At 38.4% G+C, this 23,918-nt stretch overlaps 1 protein-coding gene across 2 annotated transcripts in view; it reads right to left on the bottom strand.

The window, feature by feature from the left end:
- Cdc42bpa (CDC42 binding protein kinase alpha) overlaps window positions 1-23,918 on the bottom strand; it is a 214,350-nt gene that overhangs the window by 76,842 nt on the left and 113,590 nt on the right. Inside the window, exons 12-14 of one of the 2 annotated variants that reach the window (XM_028755205.1) lie at window positions 16,872-17,005; window positions 7,097-7,339; window positions 6,764-6,874 (exon numbers count right to left, since the gene is read on the bottom strand). In XM_028755205.1, the coding sequence (XP_028611038.1) occupies window positions 6,764-6,874; window positions 7,097-7,339; window positions 16,872-17,005 (488 nt within the window). The remainder of the gene's footprint in view (window positions 1-6,763; window positions 6,875-7,096; window positions 7,340-16,871; window positions 17,006-23,918) is intronic. The other variant, XM_028755206.1, reaches the window with a different exon arrangement.

Here is a 23,918-nt window from a genome sequence, read left to right as displayed (position 1 = left end):
GAGAAGCACTGGGCATAGAAAAGGAAGAAAAAAAATACTGATATCATTTGCATAGAATGTAATTCAACCACTTAAGCCACAAAAGTCAATTATTGTTATATCTTATTAATTTAAAGTAGTAATACAAAAAGCCTTTAACTGTTTTTTAAATGTTTGGTTCAGTTCACCAGTGGGAAGTCTGGCACTGAACTTTTGTTACAAGCGTTTAAGTTCCCCAATCAGCATTTTTGTTAGCTACACAGTCCCACGCAGACTTTCTACCTGACTCTGACTCAGCTTAGGTCACTCGTCTCACCTCAGTCACCTAGTCCACTGGCACACAGTTCTGTTACTTTCTGTTGGCCATAAAAAAACACCCACTTTTGTTTCTGATTTGAAATATCTGCATTCTCCCTTTTCTCTTCTCTCTCCTCTTTCTGTTCCTGTACGAATTTCAGGTCTCGGTTTAAATTTAAAATTGAAAGAATCTCAGGTTTCGGTTTAAACTCGAAAATTAACTGTCCCAGAACACATCTTGGGAGGAGCACATTCCAAAGACTTACACACACCTTCCAGGGGAAGAGCCCAAGATAAGAGGTAATCAGGAAGCTGGGTCCTTAGCATAATAAACCTGGGCAAATGGAAGCCACTTAGCTAACACTCATTGTCATAAAAATAATGTGCAAATCTGAGTCACCTAGAGACCAGACCTGGGAACCGCTATTGAGGTCAGCCTTTGTGGTTACTGTTTAAGAGATAAAACTGCCCTCGTGAACTCTGTATAAAAACTGCTCTCAGCTTTGGCTCGGGGTTCCTCTTCCCTGTATGCGATGGAACCCCAGTACACTGGTTATCAACAATAAACCTTATGTTATTGCATCAAATCTTCTGTCCGTTCAGGAGCACGCCCCCCCCCCATTTAGATCTTAGAGTCCAACATTCCATCTAGTTAAAAGTTTTTCAATTGTGTTAATCTTCTCGAATAAAGTTTCAGGTTCATTGACTTGATCTAATGTTTTTATGGGGTTGTTTGTTTGTTTGTTTGTTTTGAGACAGAAACTCATGTAGCCCAGGCTGACTTTCAACTATGTACCCAAAATGACCTGGCTCTCCTGTTCTTCCTCTGCCTCCTAAGTTCAGTGACTAGCCTGTGGGCCACCACCCTCAGCTCTCCACTCAGGCTTCCCCCCTACCCCCCCCAGCAATCTCTGAGCTTAGCTTGCTCTTGTACTCCCTTCTCTGTTCTGTAAAGCATCATTAAGTTACTGATTTGAGGTTTTAATCTTTTTAAACAAGCATTTAAGCTACAAGTTTCCCTGGGAACACAGCCTTCACAATGTCCACAGCTCTGAGGTGATGCACGTCCGCTATCATCCTAATTCCCTGGTGGGTTGTACTTGGCTCATGTGTGGATAGGCCTGGTCTTGTATTTTGATGCTAATTCAGCTTTCCTGGGAGGGGCTGCAGAGGAGTGAATCAGTATACAGGTGACTTCTTGTGAACTTTCTGCCCACCTTAATTTGTAAAATGAAGGCTAGAGCAGTAGAAGTATTGGGCAGTAGAAGGGGAGGTGGAGCAGAAATGTTTGGGAGAGGGAGAGAGAAAGAAGAGAAGGGGAAATGAGATGGCAGGAAATGTCTCAAGCAGTTATTCATATCAAGGTTAGATAATTTGGGTTGACAATTCTAATTGTGTGGGCATCTTCTGTATTGAATATTTGTTGATATATAATCTATTTGGTTAATCTTTAAGCATTAAGAGTCTCATTTTTACTGGGTACTGGAGTTGTTATATCTACCACATGGAGGTGGTGGATATTCCCTGGGTTTTGGGGGCTGAACACTATGGAGCTGATCAGTGGAGGCAGCAGCTACACCAACATCTCATGGGTCCTGGGCCGGGGCTCCTGGCCAGCTGGTGCTGCTGTTAGGGCAGGAACTTAGAGCAGGAACAAGGCGGTGGCCAGGCTGGGAACCAGCTGGTCATGCCTGCTGCCTTATTTTCTAATACCTCCCACAACAGGCTCACTAGTTGTTTCAGGGTGTGCTGTTTAACATCCACATATTTTTGAATACCAAAGTTTTTCTTCTGTTGTTTTCCAGTTCCACTTCTCCATGGCTAGAGAAGATTCTTTGCAGAATTCAATCTTTTTATATTCAATGAGATTATTTTGTAGCCTAACCTATGGTCAGTTCTGGAGTTTACTAGACATACTTAAAAAGGATACTTAAAAAGTGTCCTATCACTGAGCTTTTCCCTGCAGCCCTCTCTGTACTTCTTTTGTGGAAGAGTCTCATTAAGCTGCTCAGAGCTTAACCATCAACCCTTTCCAAACCTTTGCCTCTCAAGGACCTGAGATTACAGCCCAAGGCCAACAAGCACCACTGAAAACTATTCTTACTGTAATGAAAATTCTTAAAATCCCTAAAGGAACTAAAAGATGGTTTAAAATTTTATTTATATGCTTTTTACAGAAAGTTCTATTTTATGAAAATATCCAAAGTGATGAATATGTACTGTGGGGAGCAGATGGAGTCCTGAGTGGATATTATTGACTTGAGCTTGGTCATGTCAAGGACCCTAATGCCTCAGAAGACGGAAATGGAGGCAAAGCCTTTTCCAGATCAGGGTCAGAGGAATGGCCAGGCCTTTTCCTGGTCAGAGTAAGCATGTTTACAAATGGCTAACCTTAGATAAAGCCAATGTTTGTAGAAACTATCAAAGACAGCTTCCAGGATGACTGAAACCTGAGACTGCTCCCCTACTGAGCTCAGCTAAACCCTTCTGCCTTTGCTATTGTGTTGTAAAGTGCCAGGTTTCCCAGCTGCTGCTGCTGAAGATGTTAAAGGGACTCTGGAGAATGGCAATCAGAGCTCTGGCAGGCCTAGCCCTTCCCCATTCCCTCTGCCTTGCTAAAACCCTTTAGATTACATTCCTAAAGCTAGCATTTATTTGGCCACTTCCTCTTTCTGAAGTTGACTACCAAGGTCTAGCCATCAAAATATTGGAAGTCCAGCCATCAAAAGCTCCCTTTGGTTTGCCTAATTAACATGCCCAATTAAAATTAAACACCTCATCCTAACACTGAGTTTCCCTCCTTCACCATTTGCCTACAGGCCACATTGTCTCCTCTCCATCAAGAGGCAGAGCTTTCCACCACCTCCCCTTGGTCTTTTCTCTTTTTCCTTGTCTTTTTCTCTTATTCCCTGCCCTCTTTCCCTCTGGAGCAAATAAATCTCCAATGTGCTGAGAACTAGGTGATGGATGTCTTGTGGTGATGCTTGTCCCTTTAGGTGTGTCTCCATTACCTCTGCCTCCAGCCCAGTTTTCCTGTTCTTGATTCCCTATCATTCTAGCGCAGGTCACAGCAATGTGGTAAAACAGAAGCCTTAGTGAGAACACATGATTCCAACTCTATTGGAGGTGTAAAAAGTCTACAAGCATGCATTGATACTGTGACATCGTCACACACAAGTCACACAAAAAAAAATGTCTATGAAGCTAGTGGACAATCACATCAGTGACCTATTTCCAGCTCCTTCAGCCAGAAATGCTCCAGCCTTTGTTGGCCTAACTCCTACTTTTACTTTAAGACAAAGGTCCTCCAAACCATGATTTCATGGGTCAGTGGCATTTTGAAAAGAACTATAGAACTGATAATTACTCTTTTTTTTTTTTTACATTATCAAAGATACAAAACCCAACAACTATTTCCATTACAGTTATTATCACCTGATATCATAATCATTGTAATATTCATCTATTCATCAAATGATGTGGAATCTCAGAATACAAACAATATTGGCCCTAAAAGGTAAATGCATATACCAAAGATAAGTAGAATAACGCTAGAAAGAAAAGAATGCTGTGTGGGTTAATGTTGATCCTGACTTTGGCTGGATGATGCCCTTCTTCTAGGTGTCTTTGTAAGAGCAGCTGTGATTCAGACAGATCATGAAGGAAGGCTCTGTTCTAACCCATGCATCAATCCTTTGATGGATTTACCAGGAAGGTAGTGGAAAGAAACAAGTGGGGCCTAGTTGGAGGGAGGAAGGCACTGGGAAAGAGCCATATTCTTGAGGGCTGTCCTAGCCTGCTCACATCCTACACTGCCTCTTCCAGTTCCTGAAGGAAAGTAAACAGTTTCTTCTTATGCTCCCACCATGATGTTCTGCCTCATCATAGGTCCAGAATCAATAAACCAAGCTCTATTAAGTGGGATTTCTAAAATACTGACGCAAAATAATTCCTGCTCTTACCATTATTTTCTCAGGTATTTTGGTCACAATAGTAAGAAAGCTAAGCAAAATCAATGCCTAAGACTTCTAGGATGCACTCTAGTTCTATAAGGAATAAAATGAAAAATGATATTAAAAAGAATAAACCTTTTTTGAGGCCCCCTAGCATACAGAGGCTGAAGCCAGGCCATCTGTGCTCCAGGAACTTAGCCGACCACAAAAGGGTGGAACCAAGAATGCAGGTCATCTGGTTCATAGGCTTTGGGCTCTGGGTTCTAGGAACTGGTTGACCATAAAGAAAATACCAGTCATCTGGGCTGTTCCAAGGACTGGCTGGCCACATGACAGATGATTAAACAAGATTAAATTCTTGAAAAAAAAAATAAGTACACAGGGTGTTTCCCACATGATCGAATGGGCTGGGGGACTTTCCACTGTTTTTATGATACTGTCTGCTGATGTTTTTATGATTCCCCCTTAACCCCCCTGGTTTGTGGTTTTTCTCTTTAAATACCCTTCTCCCTCTGGCCTGGAGGTCAACATTTCTCTTGTGAGTTTCGACCTCAGCCGGCTGATATCCCCAAATAAAGCCTTTTGCGGTTTGCATCAAGTTCGGTCTCTTGTGAGTTTCTGGGTGGCTGTAATCTCCCGTGACCTGAGTGAGGGTCTCCCCTCGTGGGGGTCTTTCAATATCACAGATGATTGTGGCTTGGAAGCCAGGCCTGGGAGCGAGTGTGTCAGCAAAAGATAAGCAAGGTAAGCACGTAATGTAGTAGTATACCCTTAATTGTAATTGGCTGAGAGGTAACCATGGCAACTGAACCCAAGCTGTCTGTGATAAAACTCCTGTCTCTGTTTTAATTGGTTTAAAGTAGCTTAAAAATTCCGGTCTAGCTCATGCAAAATTAATTGCCCCTGCAGCCCCATGGAGATGTTGTCACATTGATGTCACATTGAGATCCAAGCCCACTCCCCAGGTAGCCTGTCACCAAACAAGAAAGTCTGAATTCCCTCTCATCAGTCTACAAGGCTGTTCTCGCTGGTCTGAAAGGCACTTACGGACCAAGTTCCACCTGAACCAAGGCCACATCCAGGATCTATTTCCAGCCAAGCCAAATCGCAGGCGGACACATCGGGAACCTTACCTGCACCACTGAACACCGGGCCAGACCAGAGGTTGGTAAAGAGTGTGTGTGTGCGTGCGTGTGTGTAAACGAATGTGATCCCATTTCGCTATTTGTTTGTATATAAATAAAGAAGCTAATGCGACCTTTACTCTGAGTCTGAGATTTTTCTCTGACCACGGTCTCAATTTGTGACAGTTTACGGCGTTTTGAGACAAGTTCTTCTGAATTACATTAAAAAAAAAAAAAGATCAGAGTTCATGCCTCTTAGAGCAGAGAAGACTGTTTACTTGCAAACACTGACACTAAGTCACTATGGCTATGGCTAAGTCTGCCTCATGACTGATTCACTGAATAGCACATGTAGTAAACAAGTATTAAATCACGATAAAGTGCAGAGGACAAGTTAGTAATGCATGTTTTGAATAAGTTGATTACAGTTCTGGTGAGGAAACAGATGTGTGAGTCAGCCATCAAACCAAGCTACAGTTATTACAAGGATTCTGAAGCAGTACAAAAAGACAAGACTTTCTAAGATGCATTCAGTTGATTCTGACATTCTCCTCAGCGACTGTGAGACCATCACTGTGCTAGGAATTGCTGAACACCATGAGGTGTGAGCTTACACATGTATTTATATACACCAGGAGCAGGAACTACAGATGACAAAGATAAAACAGGAGAGAGGAAGTGTTCCATTCAGTGTTACACAGCTAGTAACTGCCCAGTCTAGAATTTAAAACTAGGTCATCTAGTCAGAATTAGCCTCTCCTGGATCATTTCTAAAGCAGGTAGGTGGCATGAGGATTAATCTTGACGGTCAACTTTATGGGCTTTAGAACTACCACAGGAACAAACTTTGGTGCATGTTTATGAGCAAGTTTCTAGACTGGGTAAACCTAGGTAGAATAACACCCACCCTAAATGGAGTTTCAGACTGAATAAACAGAGAGGGTGTTTACCTCTGTTTGGGTAATGAGTCCCAGTGTTCATCTCTCTCTACTTCCTGACTGCAGATGCAAGATGACTTTAAGATCCTACAGTTACACCATCCTTGCCATGATAAACAATACCCCTCAAACTGTCAGCCAAAATAAATGTTTCTTTCCTTAAGTTCCCTTAGCTAGATACATTGTCACAAGAAAAAAGTGACAGATATTGGGAGTCTTGGAATCTTATTACACATGTATGCAGACTACCAGGCCATCTTGTTCAGGTAGGCAGTCCTTTGTGAATTCCTACTCTTCACTGAACAACTGAATGTGATTAGCAAATGTGTATCAGCTTCCTACTGGTAAGAATTAAGAATACTAGATTGGAAGCATAGGTAGTTTTCATTCTTCACCAAAGAGATAATGAGCTAACACTCCTATTAATTTTACACAGAAGAAAATTATTAGGAGTCATAAATATCAACAATACCTTCAGTCCCTCCAATTCATTTTCCAGTTGCTTAGAATAATGTTCGCTCTGCTCCCGGAGCTTTCTGTCCTTAGATGCTTCAGCAATTAGAGCTTCAGTGTGAACTTCCAGCTTTAACATAAAAGGAAATGTACAGGGTTCATGGTTAGTTTTTGAAAGTACTTTTCCAAGGGAATTTATAGCTTGAATGGCAAGATTCACAGTAGTTAATAGTACCAAGCTACAAAATAACTTTTTCAGAACTTAAAGACTGGAATGCATATTACTTCACTAGTCTAAGTGTACTTTAAAGCACTACTCCAGAAATACTATAGAATTTGCCTAGCTACTGACCTCTTTCTTGGCTCTTTCTGCTCTGCGCAGCTCCTGCCTTAAGCTCTCAGCTTTTTGCATCACCAGGTCCACCTCTTCTTCCTTATCTCGGACATGGCGAGCAAGTTTCTGCTTTTGGGTGTGCAATTCTGTTAGTCGCTCATTGATCTCCATGAACTCCTGCATGGCCAGTTTCCTCTGACAGTGTGCATCTTTCAGCTCTTTGGATTGGTTTTTTAATCGCTCACTAGCCTGGACTAGATCCTACAGTTTTATAAAAAAAAAAAAATACATGTTACCAAATCTGCAACCTAGAGACCAAATTTGGCCATCAAAGTAGCTACTATTAAGTTATGAAGAGCCAAAATTATTAATCTCAGGACAATACTGAAGGAAACGGACTACTTCTAAAGACAGTAAGGGAATGCAATAATGGATTGTTTACCTTCTCAAACTCTTTTTTTTTTTTTTTGAGACAGGGTTTCTCTGTGTACTGTCTCTCTCTGTCTCCTGGCTGTCCTGGAACTCACTCTGTAGACCAGGCTAGCTAGTCTCGAACTCTCGAACTCAGAAATCCGCCTGCCTCTGTCTCCCAAGTGCTGGGATTAAAGGTGTGCGCCACCACCGCCCGGCTCTCAAATTCTTGTTTAAAGTTTATTTGTACTTATGTGTATGTGTGCTTAGTCTGCATTATGTATGTGCACCATGTGCACACAGAACCCGTGGAGTGCAAAAGAGGGCTTCAGAACCCATGGAACTAACATTATAGGTAACTGTTAGCTCCCACATGGGTGCTGGGAACTTAACCTGAATCCTCTGCAAGAGCAGTGGTGCTCTTAACCAGTGAGCCATTTCTAGCCCCAACTCTCAAATTTTTACACTGACCTGGCAAGTGCAAAGATGCAGCTTAAGGAGTAGAATGTAGATATAAACTGTGATACTCAAGATCATTTGTAAAATTTAATAAATATTTGAGAGATTATTTTAAATTAAATTGAATAACTGCAAACAATAAACAGATGCCTTTTCTTACTGAGAAAAATAAGCCCTAGACAAATAACATGGAGAAAACTCCCTCAATCTTAGATTCCTGAGTTAGAGGTGCTCTGCAGACTCAGGTCAGTAACTCCCTGGCTCCCAACAGAAGGAAATATGCATCGCCTTTGGAGAAAGAAAATTTGGCTTATTCACACATTAACAGCAAATAAACACATCCACAGATTTCCAAAGAACCAAAGATCAAAACCACTATAAGGAACCAATGGCAACAACAGGAAACAAAAACAAGCACCAACAGTACTTGGGCCTCGTTAGAGTGGTATGTATGAGACAGGTGAAGAAATAAACGGGCGTCATTATAAACATTTGGAAATGAGAAAAGGCTAATAAAAACTATTACACAGGTGTTTTAAAGAATCTGAAAGACATTTAGACATGAAAAATACGTACATATATACATATATTATAGGAATCTTTATATTTATAAATCAAGAAAAGGAAACCTAAACCAATAACTGTGTAAAAATGAAACTAGGTAGCACTATAAAAATTAAAATCTCCAAAGAAATTTGGGGCTAGAGAGATGGCTCACAGTTATAGCTCATGACCACCTGTAACTCTAATTCCAAGAGGAATGATGTCCTCTTCTAGCTTACTGGGCACCATGCATGCAAATGATGCTGGCAAAACACCCATCCATGTGAAATGAAAAATCAATCAAAGAAAAAAATTGGGTTGAGGCAGTGCGATAGCTCGGTGGGTAAAGGCACTGAGTTTGATCCCTGCGTCCCACAAGGTGGAGAGAACTAACTTCTACAAATTGTTAATCTGACCTCTACACCCACACCACAACACATGCACATATGTGCACATGAATATTCACATGTGCATGCATATATACACACAAAAATGTAATAAACCTTTTCTTAAAAAATTGGGGTGGGTGGAAAAAAATCAGTTATATTCTGCTCTCAGAAAAACAAAAAATAGAGAGTCAAATTCAGAAGACACAAGTAGTATCAGAAAGAATAAGAAAACTTTCTAAGAGACAAGAAATTAATACTGTATACTCAGAAAAATTACTTCCATAGTATAGCGAAAACTGACAGAGCTAGAGGGAACTCTACAGCTTTATCTCAGATGAAGGTTTGAAACTGAAACTGAAACACACAGCAAACCGAGGACTAAGAATCTCAGACACATGGATGTGAAAAAATGTCATATATCATATTAAATGTCTGATTTACAGTTACTAATAAATATACATACTAAATTCTGTGTAGACTGCACATAAGATTGGAAAGAAGTAGCTCTTGAGAAATTTCTCAAGAGGCCCTGAGAAATTTCAGTGACTATTTAATATATTTAGATTTTGTTAATATGGATAGTAGAATTCAAATACCAAAGACCAGAGCTAGTGGAGCATAAAATAAAAAATAACCAAGCAAAACAAAAAGAATTATGGAGACTTGGTTTCATGGAAACACACAGATACTTAACCCTGAGGAATTATGCCTCAAAATGGTTAGAATAGGAAATGTGTATTTTAGGCTATGTACAATTTTAGCACAATTAAATTTTGTTTTTTAAAAAAGACACAAAAAAGGACAGTATGACAACTAAAAAGCAAAAAAATGTGACATTTGTATTGCACATGGATATAAAGGGCCAAACTCAGCAGATAAAGGTGATGTGTTATACCAGATAAGCAAAATGTAGACCTGAGCAGAAAGACCACTGTTAGGGATAGAGGACATTACCAAGCAACCGCATCACTCAGCAGGAGGCCAAACAAGTCTAACATTTAGTAAACTCTAAACTTAGGGCAGGGAAGTCTTAAAGGACATTAAAAAGAAACTGCCCAAACTAGAGAACATTAGAAAATCAAATCAATCAGTACAAGAATTTCAATTTCTTTCTTTCTTTTTCTTTTTTTTCTTTTTTTTTTGGTTTTTCAAGACAGGGTTTCTCTTTATAGTCTGGGCTGTCCTGGAACTCACTCTGTAGATCAGGCTGGCCCTGAACTCAGAAATCCGCCTGCCTCTGCCTCCCAAGTGCTGGGATTAAAGGCGTGCGCCACCACCGCCCGGCTAGAATTTCAATTTCTTAATCATTAATTATCAAGAAAGCAGAACAATGCCTATAAAAAACAACCTGAAATAGACCCCATACCTGGGAGGGTTAGAGGCAGTTTGAGGTTACCCTGGTTAAGGCCCTGAGTAGAAGGTAATCCTGGGCTACACAATGGGGCCTTGTCTTACATCCCTCCCCTGAAAAAGGGCTTGAAAAATTCTAATAAGTTGTGTGTGTGTGTGATAAATTTGCACCCTGTTTTAGAAATATATACTCTTTTCAATAATATACACTAAATATTTTTAAAAATAACACTAAAGCCTAAGCCATGAAGCCAAGCTCAGTAAATTTCAAACAGATACACAGGTGACATGCTTCAAGGCACAGCTATGAAATAAAAAATCAATGGGAAATGATATAATTACGGACAGTGAAAGCTTCAAGATGCACTTATAAAAAAATCACTTGTTAAGGAGGAAAATCATAAATACAAAAAATAGTCAAAACTAAAAACTTTAAAAAACAACAACACTTTCATTTATACTAAAATCTGGTGCTCTAGTAAAGCCATATGGGAAACATGTAGTCTGAAATAGAAAGGAAAAGAGGCTAGAGTTCACAAAGTTCACATAAGAAACAGAGAACCTTTCTCATAAAAAGAAAGTACACTGCTTCACTCATTCCGAGACCAGCATGACCACATATTTAAAAAGCCAGGAAAAGTAAAAGAAAAGAGTGTAAGCAAATTTAACTCATAGATTAAAAAAACCTTTTTATGAGGAAATCATTTCCAGGGATGCTTAAAATTCCTAGACATGAGCTTTTGAGTTGGACTCAATATAAAAATGTTAGCTCTGCCTCCTTCTATCTCTAATGACCCTGGGCAAGCTAACAGCTCAGTATTCAGTCTCATTATGAGTCAAACAAGAATAATAAAACAATACAGAACTCATGGGTTGTTGGGAAGATGAAACTTTATATATATATATGTATATACATACATATATATAAACATATATATGCCATATGATAGCATAGATCACATTTATGTCAAAGATTGTTTAATAGCATTGTTTTAAGCACCATCCGTGTGTGTGTGTGTGTGTGTGTGTGTGTATATATATATATATATATATATACACACACACATACATATATTATACATACAACAATTATATATATATATATACACACACACACACACACACACACACACACACACATGTGGATGGTACTTAAAATGGTGCTACTAAACAATCTCTGATATAATTGTGATCTATGCTATCATATTATCATCAGGAAATAATACATGGGTAATTTGGACTCAGAAGTGTGTTTCGTATATAAAAAAAAACTCTATTAATTCAATTTGGCATATATTTTAAAAGTAGAAACAATCATATAAATGATGTATAGGAATGAACAGTGCATAAAGTCAAAAACTCATTCTTAATAGTAAAAATTGAATAGCAAAATAAAAATAAAAAGTAATTCCCTTAATCTACTGGAAAATATTTTACTAAAAAAACATACACAACAAGCATTAGTGGTAAATGTTAGAGGCATTTTCTTTAAAATCCTCAGCACATGGGCTGGGAAGATGGCTCAGAGGTTAAGAGCACTGGCTGCTCTTCTAGAGGTCCTGAGTTCAATTCCCAGTACCCAGATGGTGGCTCACAACCGTCTATAAAGAGATCTGGTGCCCTCTTCTGGCCTCTAGGCATACATGCAGGCAGAATGCTATGTACACAATAAATAAATCCTTAAAAAAATGATCAACAAAAATGCATGTTCTTACTATTTCAATTCAGCATTATACTGACGTCCCAGCTAACACAGTAAGCTTACAGAAGATGGAAACCACAAGAACCTAAGTTAGAAACAAAGTTGTTATTATTTGTAGAATTTTGAAATTTTGAAAAGAACTAAAACATATCCTGTTAAATAGAATCCGGCAGTGTTGAACCAGACTGCTAATAAAAGTCAAAAACAAAAGTCATAAAATTTAACAAGATTTAAAATATGAAATAATTGAATAACAAATTTAAGGAAAGGCAAAACCTTTCATTAAAGAGTGCATTGCATTACATTTCTTTCTTTTCCTTTGCCTTCCTTCCTTCCTTCCTTCCTTCCTTCCTTTCTTGTTTTGGAGACAGGTATCCCTGGATGACAAGCTTGAATCTCTTATCTTCTTGCCTACAGCCTGCTTATGCTGAGATTCCAGTCATCAGCATGTTTGTTAAAGCAGTGCTGGGGACTGAACACAACGTTCCATACATGCCAGGTAAGCACTCTACCAACTGAGTGCTTTATCAAATTTAAATAATTTTAAATATAAGAGATAAATATCACATTTATGTTTTAAAAGACCGTGTCACTGGTCAGAAACATCTTCATGTTTTACACAATGAGATCATCTGAACAAATGTCACTAAAACTGGGGCCTTTCATAAATGTGAGCCATAGAATGTAATTCATAACAAATTTCAATAGTGAGAAAATTCCATTTACGTTCTGAAGGCATTTCAAGGTTGCACATGCCCTGGACTATGGGAACATATTTTGTGAAGCTGGTCATTTGAGGATTAACTAAGGTCTAGAATAGTTAATTTTTATTCCAAAGGCACAGGGAAGAGGTCCAAGACATTTATTTCTCTTCAGACTCTGCAGTAAACTCAGACAAAAAGGAGTAGGGAAGCAGTACTACTCCTTTCTCCTATGTTAATCCCTGAATAAATATTTTGGAGGTTCCTCTTCTTTTATATAGACCCCTCACTTAAAGGGCAGTATCCAGTTATTTCTCAGGGCATTGCATAGGAGATAAAAACTGATATAGAGGAACTGTAGTGGCTTGAATAGGTTTGGACCCCCCACGACTCGTGTTTGAACGCTTTGCCTACCTGGAGGAGCGCTATTAGGAGGTATGGCCTTGTTGGAATTGGTGTTGCCTTGTTGGAGGAAGTGTGGCACTGTGGGGTGAGCTTTGAGGTCCTATGCTCAAGCTCCACCCAGTGTGGCAGACAGTCCCCTCCTGGCTGCTTTTGAATCAAGATATAGAACTCTCAGCTCCTTCTCCAGCACCATGCCTGCCTGGATGCTGCCATGCTTCCCACCATGATGATGATGGACTGAATCTCTGAACCTGTAAGCCAGCCCCAATTAAATGTTGTCCTTTATAAAATTACCTTGGTCACTGTGTCTCTTCACACCATTGAGAACTCTAACTATGATAAGAACCTTATGGCTATTTATCTATTAAATACAAATAAAAGTAACAATCTGCCATGCTCTTGTTTATATGTATAATCAAAATAATAGACATATATGCACTTTGATATAATGTAATACAATTAATTCTTTTGTAATTGATCAGTGATGAAATACAATTTCAATCAAAATTCTATCAGTTTTCAAGGACTACAAACTAATGTAAAGAGAATTTCCTATATGACAGAGGTGCCATTGCACAACTGGGAATAGAACAACTATTCTGTACACAAGTAACTGGTTAGCCATATTGGAAAAAGGAAAATTGAATTCTTATCACACACTGTTAGGCAGCTAGTAAGGTTATTAGCAGGTTTGGAGTTCAAAAGGAACAAACTCCTACTGCATAGCCAGCGGCAGTATTTTTGATCACTGGTCAAAAATTGAGCTCTAAGTCATATCTCTAGCCCTGGTTGGGTGGATACACATTTAGAATTTACAAGACTATTGTCTGGGTAAAGGCCTTCAAAAACAACAACAACAACAAAATAACAAAGATATATTACCATCCTTTTCCATAAGAGCTGATCCAAATGGCCTGTCAATCACCTAGACAATGAAACACCCCTTAGAAAAAGCTGTTCAAAAGACTTTGAAATGGTATAAAGCCTATCTAAGTATTAGAAAGACACAGTGGCCTCTTTGATCACTGTGAGCTCTCATCCCTTGAGACTTGCAGTGCTCTATAAAGGTCTCTGCAGCCGCTGCTGACCTCGCCCCTTGAAGGTATTCTACTTTGTGCTACAGTAAACTCCACCTATTTTCCACCTTATGCTTTGTGTGTCTCTGTCTCACTGGAATCCTTTCCACAGTGATCACAAGGACCAGGGACCAAAAGGAGCACTGAGTACGATCCCAATAGCAAAATGGAAGCCAAAGTGAGTTTCTAGTGTTTAGAGAGATCAAAGAGCAGACATTAAAAAGTAAGGATAAAATTTAGGAGTTTTTTTTTAAACCTCTGATTTCCTAATAGTGTATGAGCCAGCAAATATACTAATTTAAATATATTGACAAATGTACATTACACCCACAAGCTTTGGTTAGTCAAAGAGTGTACAGAGAAAAGCCACTGACAGATGTCTTAACCTGTGCATTTAATGAAAGACATTGGAAAATTTCAAGATTTCTTATAAATATCAAAAGTCAGTCAAACAGAAAAACATGTAAAAATATAAGACACTTTGTAAAAGAAATATCATAAAATGATGAATGGACATGTGGTAGAGACACTTGACCATTGAAGAAATTAGACAAAGCCAACAAACTAGAAGAAAACCTCATGTTAGACCCAAGTCTCAATATACACAGGACTAAGAGAAACAGATGCAGCATATGAAACATCACTGAACACAGAAACTCCTGTACCATATGAAAGAGTATAAAAACTACAATACTGAAAAACGTATTAACATTACCATAAAAACAAGATATTTGCTAAACTAGTTAAAAATAAGCAGAGGGCCTAAATGGACAGTATTCCAAGGAAGAAACAGAAAAAAGGTCAACAGCTACATAAAGTTATTCAAGATGAACCAATCACCAAAGACATGAAAAATCAAACCAGAATTAGGTATCATTTTACCTCTGTCAGAATGGTTGTTATAAAAAAGACATAAAGCAAAACAAGCATTGGTTAGGACACAAAGAAAATGAATGTTTTCTCTTCACTGTAAACTGTTCTCCAAACGGCATCATTGTTTATTTATTATAAGCTGCTGCTTCTCAACAATCATGTCTTTTCAAAAGACTTAGAGAATTTTTAGCATGAAAATGTACTAAAACTTGCCAAAAATTGCTCCGAGAATTCAAGATACCAGATATTTATGTTTATTATGTTAACTAAATTTGATTACATAATAATACCAATAAATAAAATTCATAAATCACTAATATTACTACTTATTACTATAGGAAAGAGAACTGCTGCCATAAATGCCAAATGCTACTATGTGAGCCTGCTTCAGATGTATCTATATAAACCAAAACTCAACAATATGTGGAAAACAACCATGTACTCATCTAATTCAATTTACTCTATAACAGGTCCTTTATCAGCATAAGGTTATCTTATTTCTAACTGCATTTCCTTACTGATAATAATACATAACCCTAGAAAACTTCATTCTATAGTAATCAGTATTTTGTATATCAAACCATTAAATATAATGTATACTGTAATCTGAACTCCTGGTCTCTCAACTGCATAGGCCACCATTATTCCCAACTTTTGTTGTTGCTAATGAAATCTACAGTACTTCCCAATATGTGATTCAAGTTTTTTTCCTACTGCTTAAATATTATCTTCTCAATCGTGTTGTTACAAAATCTTAGTTATGAATACATTTTGTTGCTATATCTAGTACCATTTAAATGTTACATAAAGTTCTTATGAAAATTACTTTAGATTTTTTTCCCATGCTACTTTGAAAAGGATGATATTTAAAGAAGTAAACCATGGAAATGATTTTAAATTATAACCTATTAGTGTTTATATGAGTAAGTTATAATGAAAATACACAATGAACAGATATGTGTCAAAGATACATGATCACATTAGAAATTAGAAAATATAAATTAAATTACAATAAAATATCACTTAAGACCTAAAATCTGTATTTAAAATTGTTATAGACATTAGAGTCTACTATTTTTTATTTTTTTGTATCTTTTTCAGTTATATTCCCAAGTCTAGATTTTAACTTTCCAAATGAACAAAAGATTTTGCACTTTAAAGCCTCAAGAATTTGAGTTCTCTTACTGCTAGCTAGTGAAGAATGTTATACACCAAAATGATTATTAAAACATGTAGGGAGTTGAGAGATGGCTCAGTGGTTAAGAGCACATACTACTCTTGCAGAGCAGAGGATCCATGCTCAGGTCCCAAGCACCCATGTTAGGCAACTTACAATTGCTTGTAACTCAAGTGGCAGGGTACCCAATGCCTTTGGCCTCAACAGGCACATGTATTTAGGTGCACATACTCCTACGTATACATACATATACACACAGTTAAACATAAAATCAATCTTTAAAAAATGTTAAACTAGGGCTGGTGAGATGGCTAAGCGGTTAACTTAGCTATTACTATTCAGGAGGTCATGAGTTCAAATCCCAGCAACTACATGGTGGCTCACAATCATCCATAATGAGATCTGATGCCCTCATATGGGTGTCTGAAGATAGCTACAGTGAGCGGGCCCTGAGCAAGCAAGGACGAGGGTGAGTGGAGCCCAGAGCGAGCAGGGAGAAGGAAGGGGTTGGAATGAGAGGGGCCAGAGCAAGAGGGAGAAGAAAAGGGAAAAAAATTAAACTATCATTTTAGGTTAGCATGAAATTTTCAGTTCAAATTTTTATAGAAAAATATATATTGTCATTTATTAGGACTACTTCTAATATTCTAACTATAAAAGATGAAGCATGTACAAACAGCTTTAAGGATCCAGTCATATATGCTTACCTTATTTAGTTCTTCTCTCTCCTGCTGCAAAGTTTTGATTTGCTTTTCAAAAGCTTTGATTTGCCTAAAAGCGTCATCTAGTTCTCGTCTCACAGAATTAGCTTCTTCAAGTTGTTTTTCCAAATGATTTACTTCTTTAAAAAAAACAAAAAAACAAACAAAACCCCACTTTAATTCAGACATACAGTCTAAGCAAACGAAAAGCAGAATACTGATATGCCGAGCAAGTAATAGCAGTATTTATCCAGAAATAGCAGTTAATTTTTATTTCCCCCATCTTTTGGATTAAAATATTGGAAATTTCACTTCATTTGGGAAAATTATATAAGACAGATTTAGCATACTCTGAGTAAATTGATAAAGATTAAGCAACTGGAGAATTACTACCAAATAAATTTTTTTTTCCTAAAAGCAAAATTATTATTAAACAACTATTTCAAACTAACATATAAAATGAACACATAATTTATTAAATTCAAGACATACATTCAACTTGTGTAAATTATATACAGTATTTTTAAAATGGTCTATTCGAATGGTTCTATACCTCCATAATGCTGTGACCCTTTTATACAGTTCCTCATGTTGTGGTGACTACAACCATAAAATTATTTTTGTTGCTACTTCATGACTATAATTTGGCTACTGTTATGAATCATAAAATAAATACTTTTAGAAACAGGGGTTTGCCAAAGGACTCGCGACCCATAGATTAAAAACCACTGCACTAAGGCCTTCACCTCACCAAAACTGCTCCACAGAACTACCTAACTGCTGACCAAATAAATAATCCCAATTATTAAATTACAGTTTAAGTTGGTGAGACACTGAAAAGAAAATACATTAATCATTAATTGTAGTAAGAGAGTAATTTAAAACTTAAAATGCATTAGACTTTCCTGAGATAGAAAATTTTATGTATAAACTGAGACTCTCAGTTCTTAAAACTATGGTGTAGTGAGGAGTAAACCTGGGTTCCAAATGCAGAGGGAAAGGAGGGACTAGACATCTGTACAGCTGGTGGATGGATGGTCTAAGCAGAGTTAGTAACTCTCATAAGATGAAAAAGATGGAAAACTGTATGAACAGACTTAGGGGTAGGAGTAAAGGAAAAACACTAAACAGATGAAGAACCAGCCAAGGCTAGGTATGGTATGTAGCTGTAATCCCCGCACTTGGGAATCTGAGCCAGGAGGAGCTTTAGTTCGAATTGAATCTGGGCTATATGTTAAGTTTCAGTCCTGCCTGATACTCTGCATACATAAATACAAACATAAATACACATATACACTCACCACCCTGACACACACCAAAAATCCAACCTAAGGCAAAGCTGTAATACAACGAAAGCAATGAAATTCTCTGTAAGGACTTGGAGTTAAAAACAGGTATCTATAAATGTTGTTTTAAAGAATAAAATGGAATGGAGACTACAGAACTAATGCAACAGTTTAAGGAACAAAGCATCACTATTGAATTAAAAAGAAACAGAAACAAGTGTTCATAGCTAAGAGTGTTCCTCTGTTGTAGAGGGGAATGAAACAGCTAAATGAGACAGAGAAACATTACAATGCTCTGAAGAGGACAAGAATATTCACTACAAAGAGGATTGGTCTCTCTAAAGTGCAGAATTCAACAAAGGGAAAAGAAGTCATATTCAAATGCATAATAAAAATTTACTTTATGTACTGAGAAAGCTACTGATACATAACAAATACAAAACAAACCATGATTGATAAAATAAATGGATAATGAGAAATGTGTGAAAAAAGAAAAATGTGTGAAAATGTGTGCATATATGAAAAAAGTAAATAATCTAAATAAGCAAAAACTTATACCATGTTCATGGATTGGTAGACTCAATATTATTAGGTTATCAATTATCAAGCCAGGTGTGGTGGTTGATAATTCAAAAGCCTGAGATAATAATGGTTAACCTTTCTCATAAAAGCAAAAGGTATCAATTATCCTCATGTTGATTAGAGAATTATACTTGAAACTGGATATACTGAGCATATTGCCTAATAATCTGACTCCTATGTATTAGCTGAAGAGAAATGAATACTTATATTCACACATAAAATCCTAAATATAACTTCTTAGAGCAGCGGTTCTCACCTTCCTAATGCTGTGACCCTTATGAGAGCCAACAGTTCCTCATGTTATAGTGACCCCAACCATAAAATTATTTTTGTTGTTACTTCATAACTGTAATTTTGCTACTGTTACGTACACATCTGTATCTTCTGATGGTGTTAGGTGAGCCCTGTGAAAGGGTCATCGCATGCCCTGTGGTGGTTTAACTCTGCTTGGCCCAGAGAACGACACTATTAGGAGGTACGGCCTTGTTGGAGGAAGTGTGTTACTGTTGGGGTGAGCAATGAGACCCTCCTCCTAACCACATGAAAGCCAGTCTCCTCTTAGCTGCCTTCCCAAGAAGTAGTAGAGCTCTTAGCTCCTTCAGCACTATGCCTGCCTAGACTGCCATAATGATAATGGACTGAACCACTGAACCTGTAAGCAAGCACCAATTACATGTCCTTAATAAGAGTTGCCTTGGTCATGGTGTCTCTTCACAGCAGGGAAACCCTAACTAAACATAAGTTGGTACTGGGAACTGGGGTACTGCTGTGATAGGCCTGACCATGCTTTTGTTTGGAAGAATGTGGATCTGGGGACTTTGGATTTGGAAAGCCATGGAATGCTTTAAGTGGGGCTTAATGGGCCAACCTCGTAGGAATCTGGAAGATGGTGGTGCTGAGGTTGATTTGAACTGTGTAGGCCTGCTGGCCCCAGAGTTTACAATGGAGAAGAATGTTAGTATGTGGCCTACAGACTGTTTTTGTGATATTTTGGTGAAGAAGATGGTGGCCTTTTGCCATTGTTCAAAGAGTTCCCCCGAGGCTAGGGTAAAGAGATTTAGGTTAGATTATCAAAGCAATTGCTTTGACAAAGGAAGTCTCAAAACAGTCTGATAAATTCTGTTGTTTGGCTATTAAAGTTCTTATGAAGGGCATTTTAATTAAAAGGAGCAAGCTGAGAAAGGAAAAATATAAAATGTGTATTATAAAATATACATTTGTATATCAACATATAGAAAATATAAAATGTATATCAAGTAATAAAGGGACATCAGGAAGCGAAACTGAGCTGAATGTTATGTTCAAGGAGAAAAACAGATTAAGGGAGTATGGGGCAAGAGTCTACCCAGCTAAACTTAGGCCCAGGCATGATGGGTGGCACACACCTTTAATCCCAGGAGACAAAGTCAAGCAGATCTCTGAGTTCAAGGACAGCCTGTGACAGAACAAATTCTAGGTGAAAAAAAGCTTAAGTACAGGCTTGGCAGACACCTTTCATCCCAGTATTCAGGAGACAGAGCAATGCATATCTCTGAGTTCAAAGTCAATCTACAGAGCAAGTTCTAGAACTGTCAAGTTTAGACAGTGAGGAAGTTGGAAAACAGAAAGCTAGTAACAGAATAATGGGGTCCATGTTCCAGTCCCAGCAAGGAGCAGAACTTTGCAGCTTTGGCCATGTGGCTCTGGCTTTACAGCCAAGAATAGGAGGGACTACTGAGACAACTGATGCTGGTTAGCTGGAGCTAAGAAATTAGTGGTGATTAAGAAGAGACCAGCATCAATGAGGTGAAATCTTCTGGGAAGTGTTTCCTGAGAGCACAAAGAAGCTGTGTTCCAGAGATAGACAAGGATATATCTCGTACTGCAGCTGGACTTGGTAATGTGTAAATATCGCCCAGGTGATAATGGGTTTGAAGGCATGAAGGGGTCATGGAGAGCAGCTGAGGCTTGGCACTGTGAGAGGTCATGGAAGGCCTTTGGTGAAGGTGCAGCCTCATTTGCAGCTGACAGCCCAGGACTGAAGGGGTCATGCAAAGGAGCTGAGGTTTGGCATCATAAAGGTAGCCTATGAGAAGCTACTGGTGAAGCCAAGTTGCAGCAGAAGACCACAGGATACTGGAGATGCCATTACCATTGGATGACCACCAAGAACAGCAGCATCAATGGAGTGGAGTCAACCAGAGTTGAGAGTGCTACAGAGGGCAGAGCAGAAGAAGTGATGCCAGCCAGTTAGAGGAACCCAGAAGATCGTGTGTGGATCCCAGACATTGGAACAAGAAGCTGTGAAGTTGAAGCTGACTTGGAGACCCCAAAATGTAAGAGATGCAGAACCATGGGATACCTGCTGAGCAAAGCTGCTAAGAGTGGAACCAGCCCAAGAGAAAGAAGTTTGTTGCAGTCATCAATGCTGAAAGAAATTGGACATCAGACATGGAGATGCAGAGTTAGGAGTTTGACCAGATCGTTTCCTGTTTTGCTTTGGGGATTACAGTTAAGTGATAGGATGAATCTTAGAAAAGACTTTGACCTTTGGACTTGTAACACTATTGTGACTGCTATAAACTATAGGGGCGTTGGAAGTTGGACTAAATGTATTTTTTATTATGCTATGGCTAGGTATGACCCCCACAGACTCATGTTTTTGAACAAGCCTATGGGGAATAGGGAGTGGAATGTGGTGGTTTGAATACATTTGACCCAGGGAATGGTACTATTAGGAGGTGTGGCCTTGTTGGAGTAAGTGTGTCACTGTTGGGATGGATAATGAGACCCTCTTTACAACCACGTGAGAGCCAGTCTGCTCCTACCTGCCTTTGGAACAAGAGGTAGAATTCTTAGATCCTCCTGCACCATGTCTGCCTAGACATTCCCATGCTACCCACCATGATGATAATGGACTGAACTTCTGAACCTGTAAGCAAGCCCCAATTAAATACTGTCCTTTAAAAAGCTGTCATGGTCATGATTTCTGTTCATAACAATGACACCCTAACTAAGATGCCACCTAAAAGGGTCACAACCCACAGGTTTAGAACCACTAGTCCACTCTAGGATGCCAGTAATTCAGGCTATTGGGTTTTCATAGGAGATACCTGTCAGCATACTCCTTTTGGAGAAGGTCTCTTTAAGTATGCTATTGTGAAATGCTAACAATATGCTAAACATTTAAAGTTAGAAGAAATAAAGTACTTGGGGAGTCCAGTGCGTCACTGGAAGTGTATCTACCAACTCCACAAATACTAACATATTACTAAGTAAGTAATAAATACTTACTTATTTTAAGTAAAATAAAAATTTCCTGATTCTGGAGAGATGTCATTGGAATGGTTTTGTCTTTATTTAATATTGTAAAAAGGCTTTTTTACCTACTAATTTGACCCATCTCTACATATGTAATTTAATTATCCTTTAAAAGAAGTGATACATTGTTGCAGGAAATATTAAAAAAATGGCAAGTCCCCAAGCTATGCCAGGCACAAGCGGGCCACATGGCTCCAGCAGGGTGTTCTCATCTAAGCAAACTCTCTGGCCTGGAGCTCCCAAGATGTGTCCACCCTACTTGCCAAGTTCCCTTGGTGGGTCACTGCCACACCAGCCCCATGCAATGACAGTCCACCTTGCGGTTAGCTGTCACAATTCCCAGTAACCCAGTAAAATCAAAACTCTAGAAGCTTATAATTAACCAGCCAGATCTGCGTATCAATAAATTCTCAACACACAAGATGCCCACACAATAAATTCAGTGCCAATTGATGATGGTACAAGCTGCCCACCTAGATTAGACAAGTTACTCCAATTATTCTAGCCCTATATGATATCAACCCATGGCTATTGAAGGTCACACTGAATTTGAATCATTCAGTTCGCCCTCCATCTTGTCTCCTTGTCTCCTCTGTCCCTCTTAGCTTTACCTCCCTTTTCCCTGTCCAATGGCAGGCCTCCTGCTGCACTAATATTTAAATTAATTGGTCAGGGAAAATCCTCCCACGATATATCTTTATACAGAATTTACATCTAAATCAGTAAATGGCCAGTCTTTTAATATTTTCAATGTCTTATCAAAACACAGACATAAAACTCTTTATTCTGAGGAAAAAGATAATTAAGATACAGTATTTGAGAAGAACATATAAATTCTACTAGAAGGTCACCACGATAATCAAGATGTTTTGGAAACGGCAACCCACATCCAGTAATTTTTTTCCTCATTCCAGGTTCCACAATAGCATTTACCAGCACAGATGAGTTTCTTCATCACTGTTGGTACATTAACTGAGCAGTCACCAGGGCTGGCCCTAGGTTAGTAAACATGGAGGCACTATACAGGGTTTGGATGCCCAATACCAGGAGTTTAAAAAGTACATTATACATAATAAAATTTCACTTAGAAAACAAAATACCCTTTATATTTCATACAAAAGTATCAAAGGTGGGTATAAATTTTTATTTTTTAACTTGTAGACACACAGCAAATACATATTTATTATATATCTATATAGATGGATACAGTACACATATATATACACACATATGTATGATGCTATCTGTATATCTGACATAAATATGTATATATACTATCTGTATATCTGATATAGATGCTAGAAATGCAGTAGGAAAACAAGTGTTGGTCAGTCTTCTAAGAATTCAGAATGTAGTAAAAAGAGCAGATATTAACAAAACCCATGGTAATTTTTCTCGAAATTAGAAGATACTGTTATAAGGAAGCAATATGAAGTCAGTCCATCATTGGTAGGTATCTTGTATGCACAGACCTTGTTCAAGAAGCATCTAAGGAGCACTAGCAGTGTCTGGGGAACTACAGAGTGAGGGTTTGCACATCACCTCTGGCTCCGATGTAGAAGAAGAATGTCAAGCACTTTGAGTCTAACAGTGAATGCGGTGGGGCGGGGTATGGCTTTATTTTTCAATTCTACCACCATGCCTCCAGGGCCCTATATAGCTCCTAGGATCCAGCAAATAATTTATGTATGTCTGAATTAATAATGTAACTCTGAATAAAGGATATCTACCTTGTCATATCTACCCTTCTTGTGTGGTAGAGAGTACACAGAAATGTAACTGATGGAGGAAAAGTAAATCCCTAAGTGAAATGGCTGTTCTACTTGCAAACAAGTGACAGAGAGAGAGAGAGAGAGAGAGAGAGAGAGAGAGAGAGAGAGAGAGA

The sequence above is a fragment of the Grammomys surdaster genome, unplaced genomic scaffold (genome assembly GCF_004785775.1).
Source record: "Grammomys surdaster isolate TR1022 unplaced genomic scaffold, NIH_TR_1.0 126051, whole genome shotgun sequence".
Lineage (NCBI taxonomy): Eukaryota > Metazoa > Chordata > Mammalia > Rodentia > Muridae > Grammomys > Grammomys surdaster.
The sequence above is the reverse complement of the archived record's forward strand: the minus strand, read 5'-3'. Positions and strand labels throughout refer to the sequence as shown.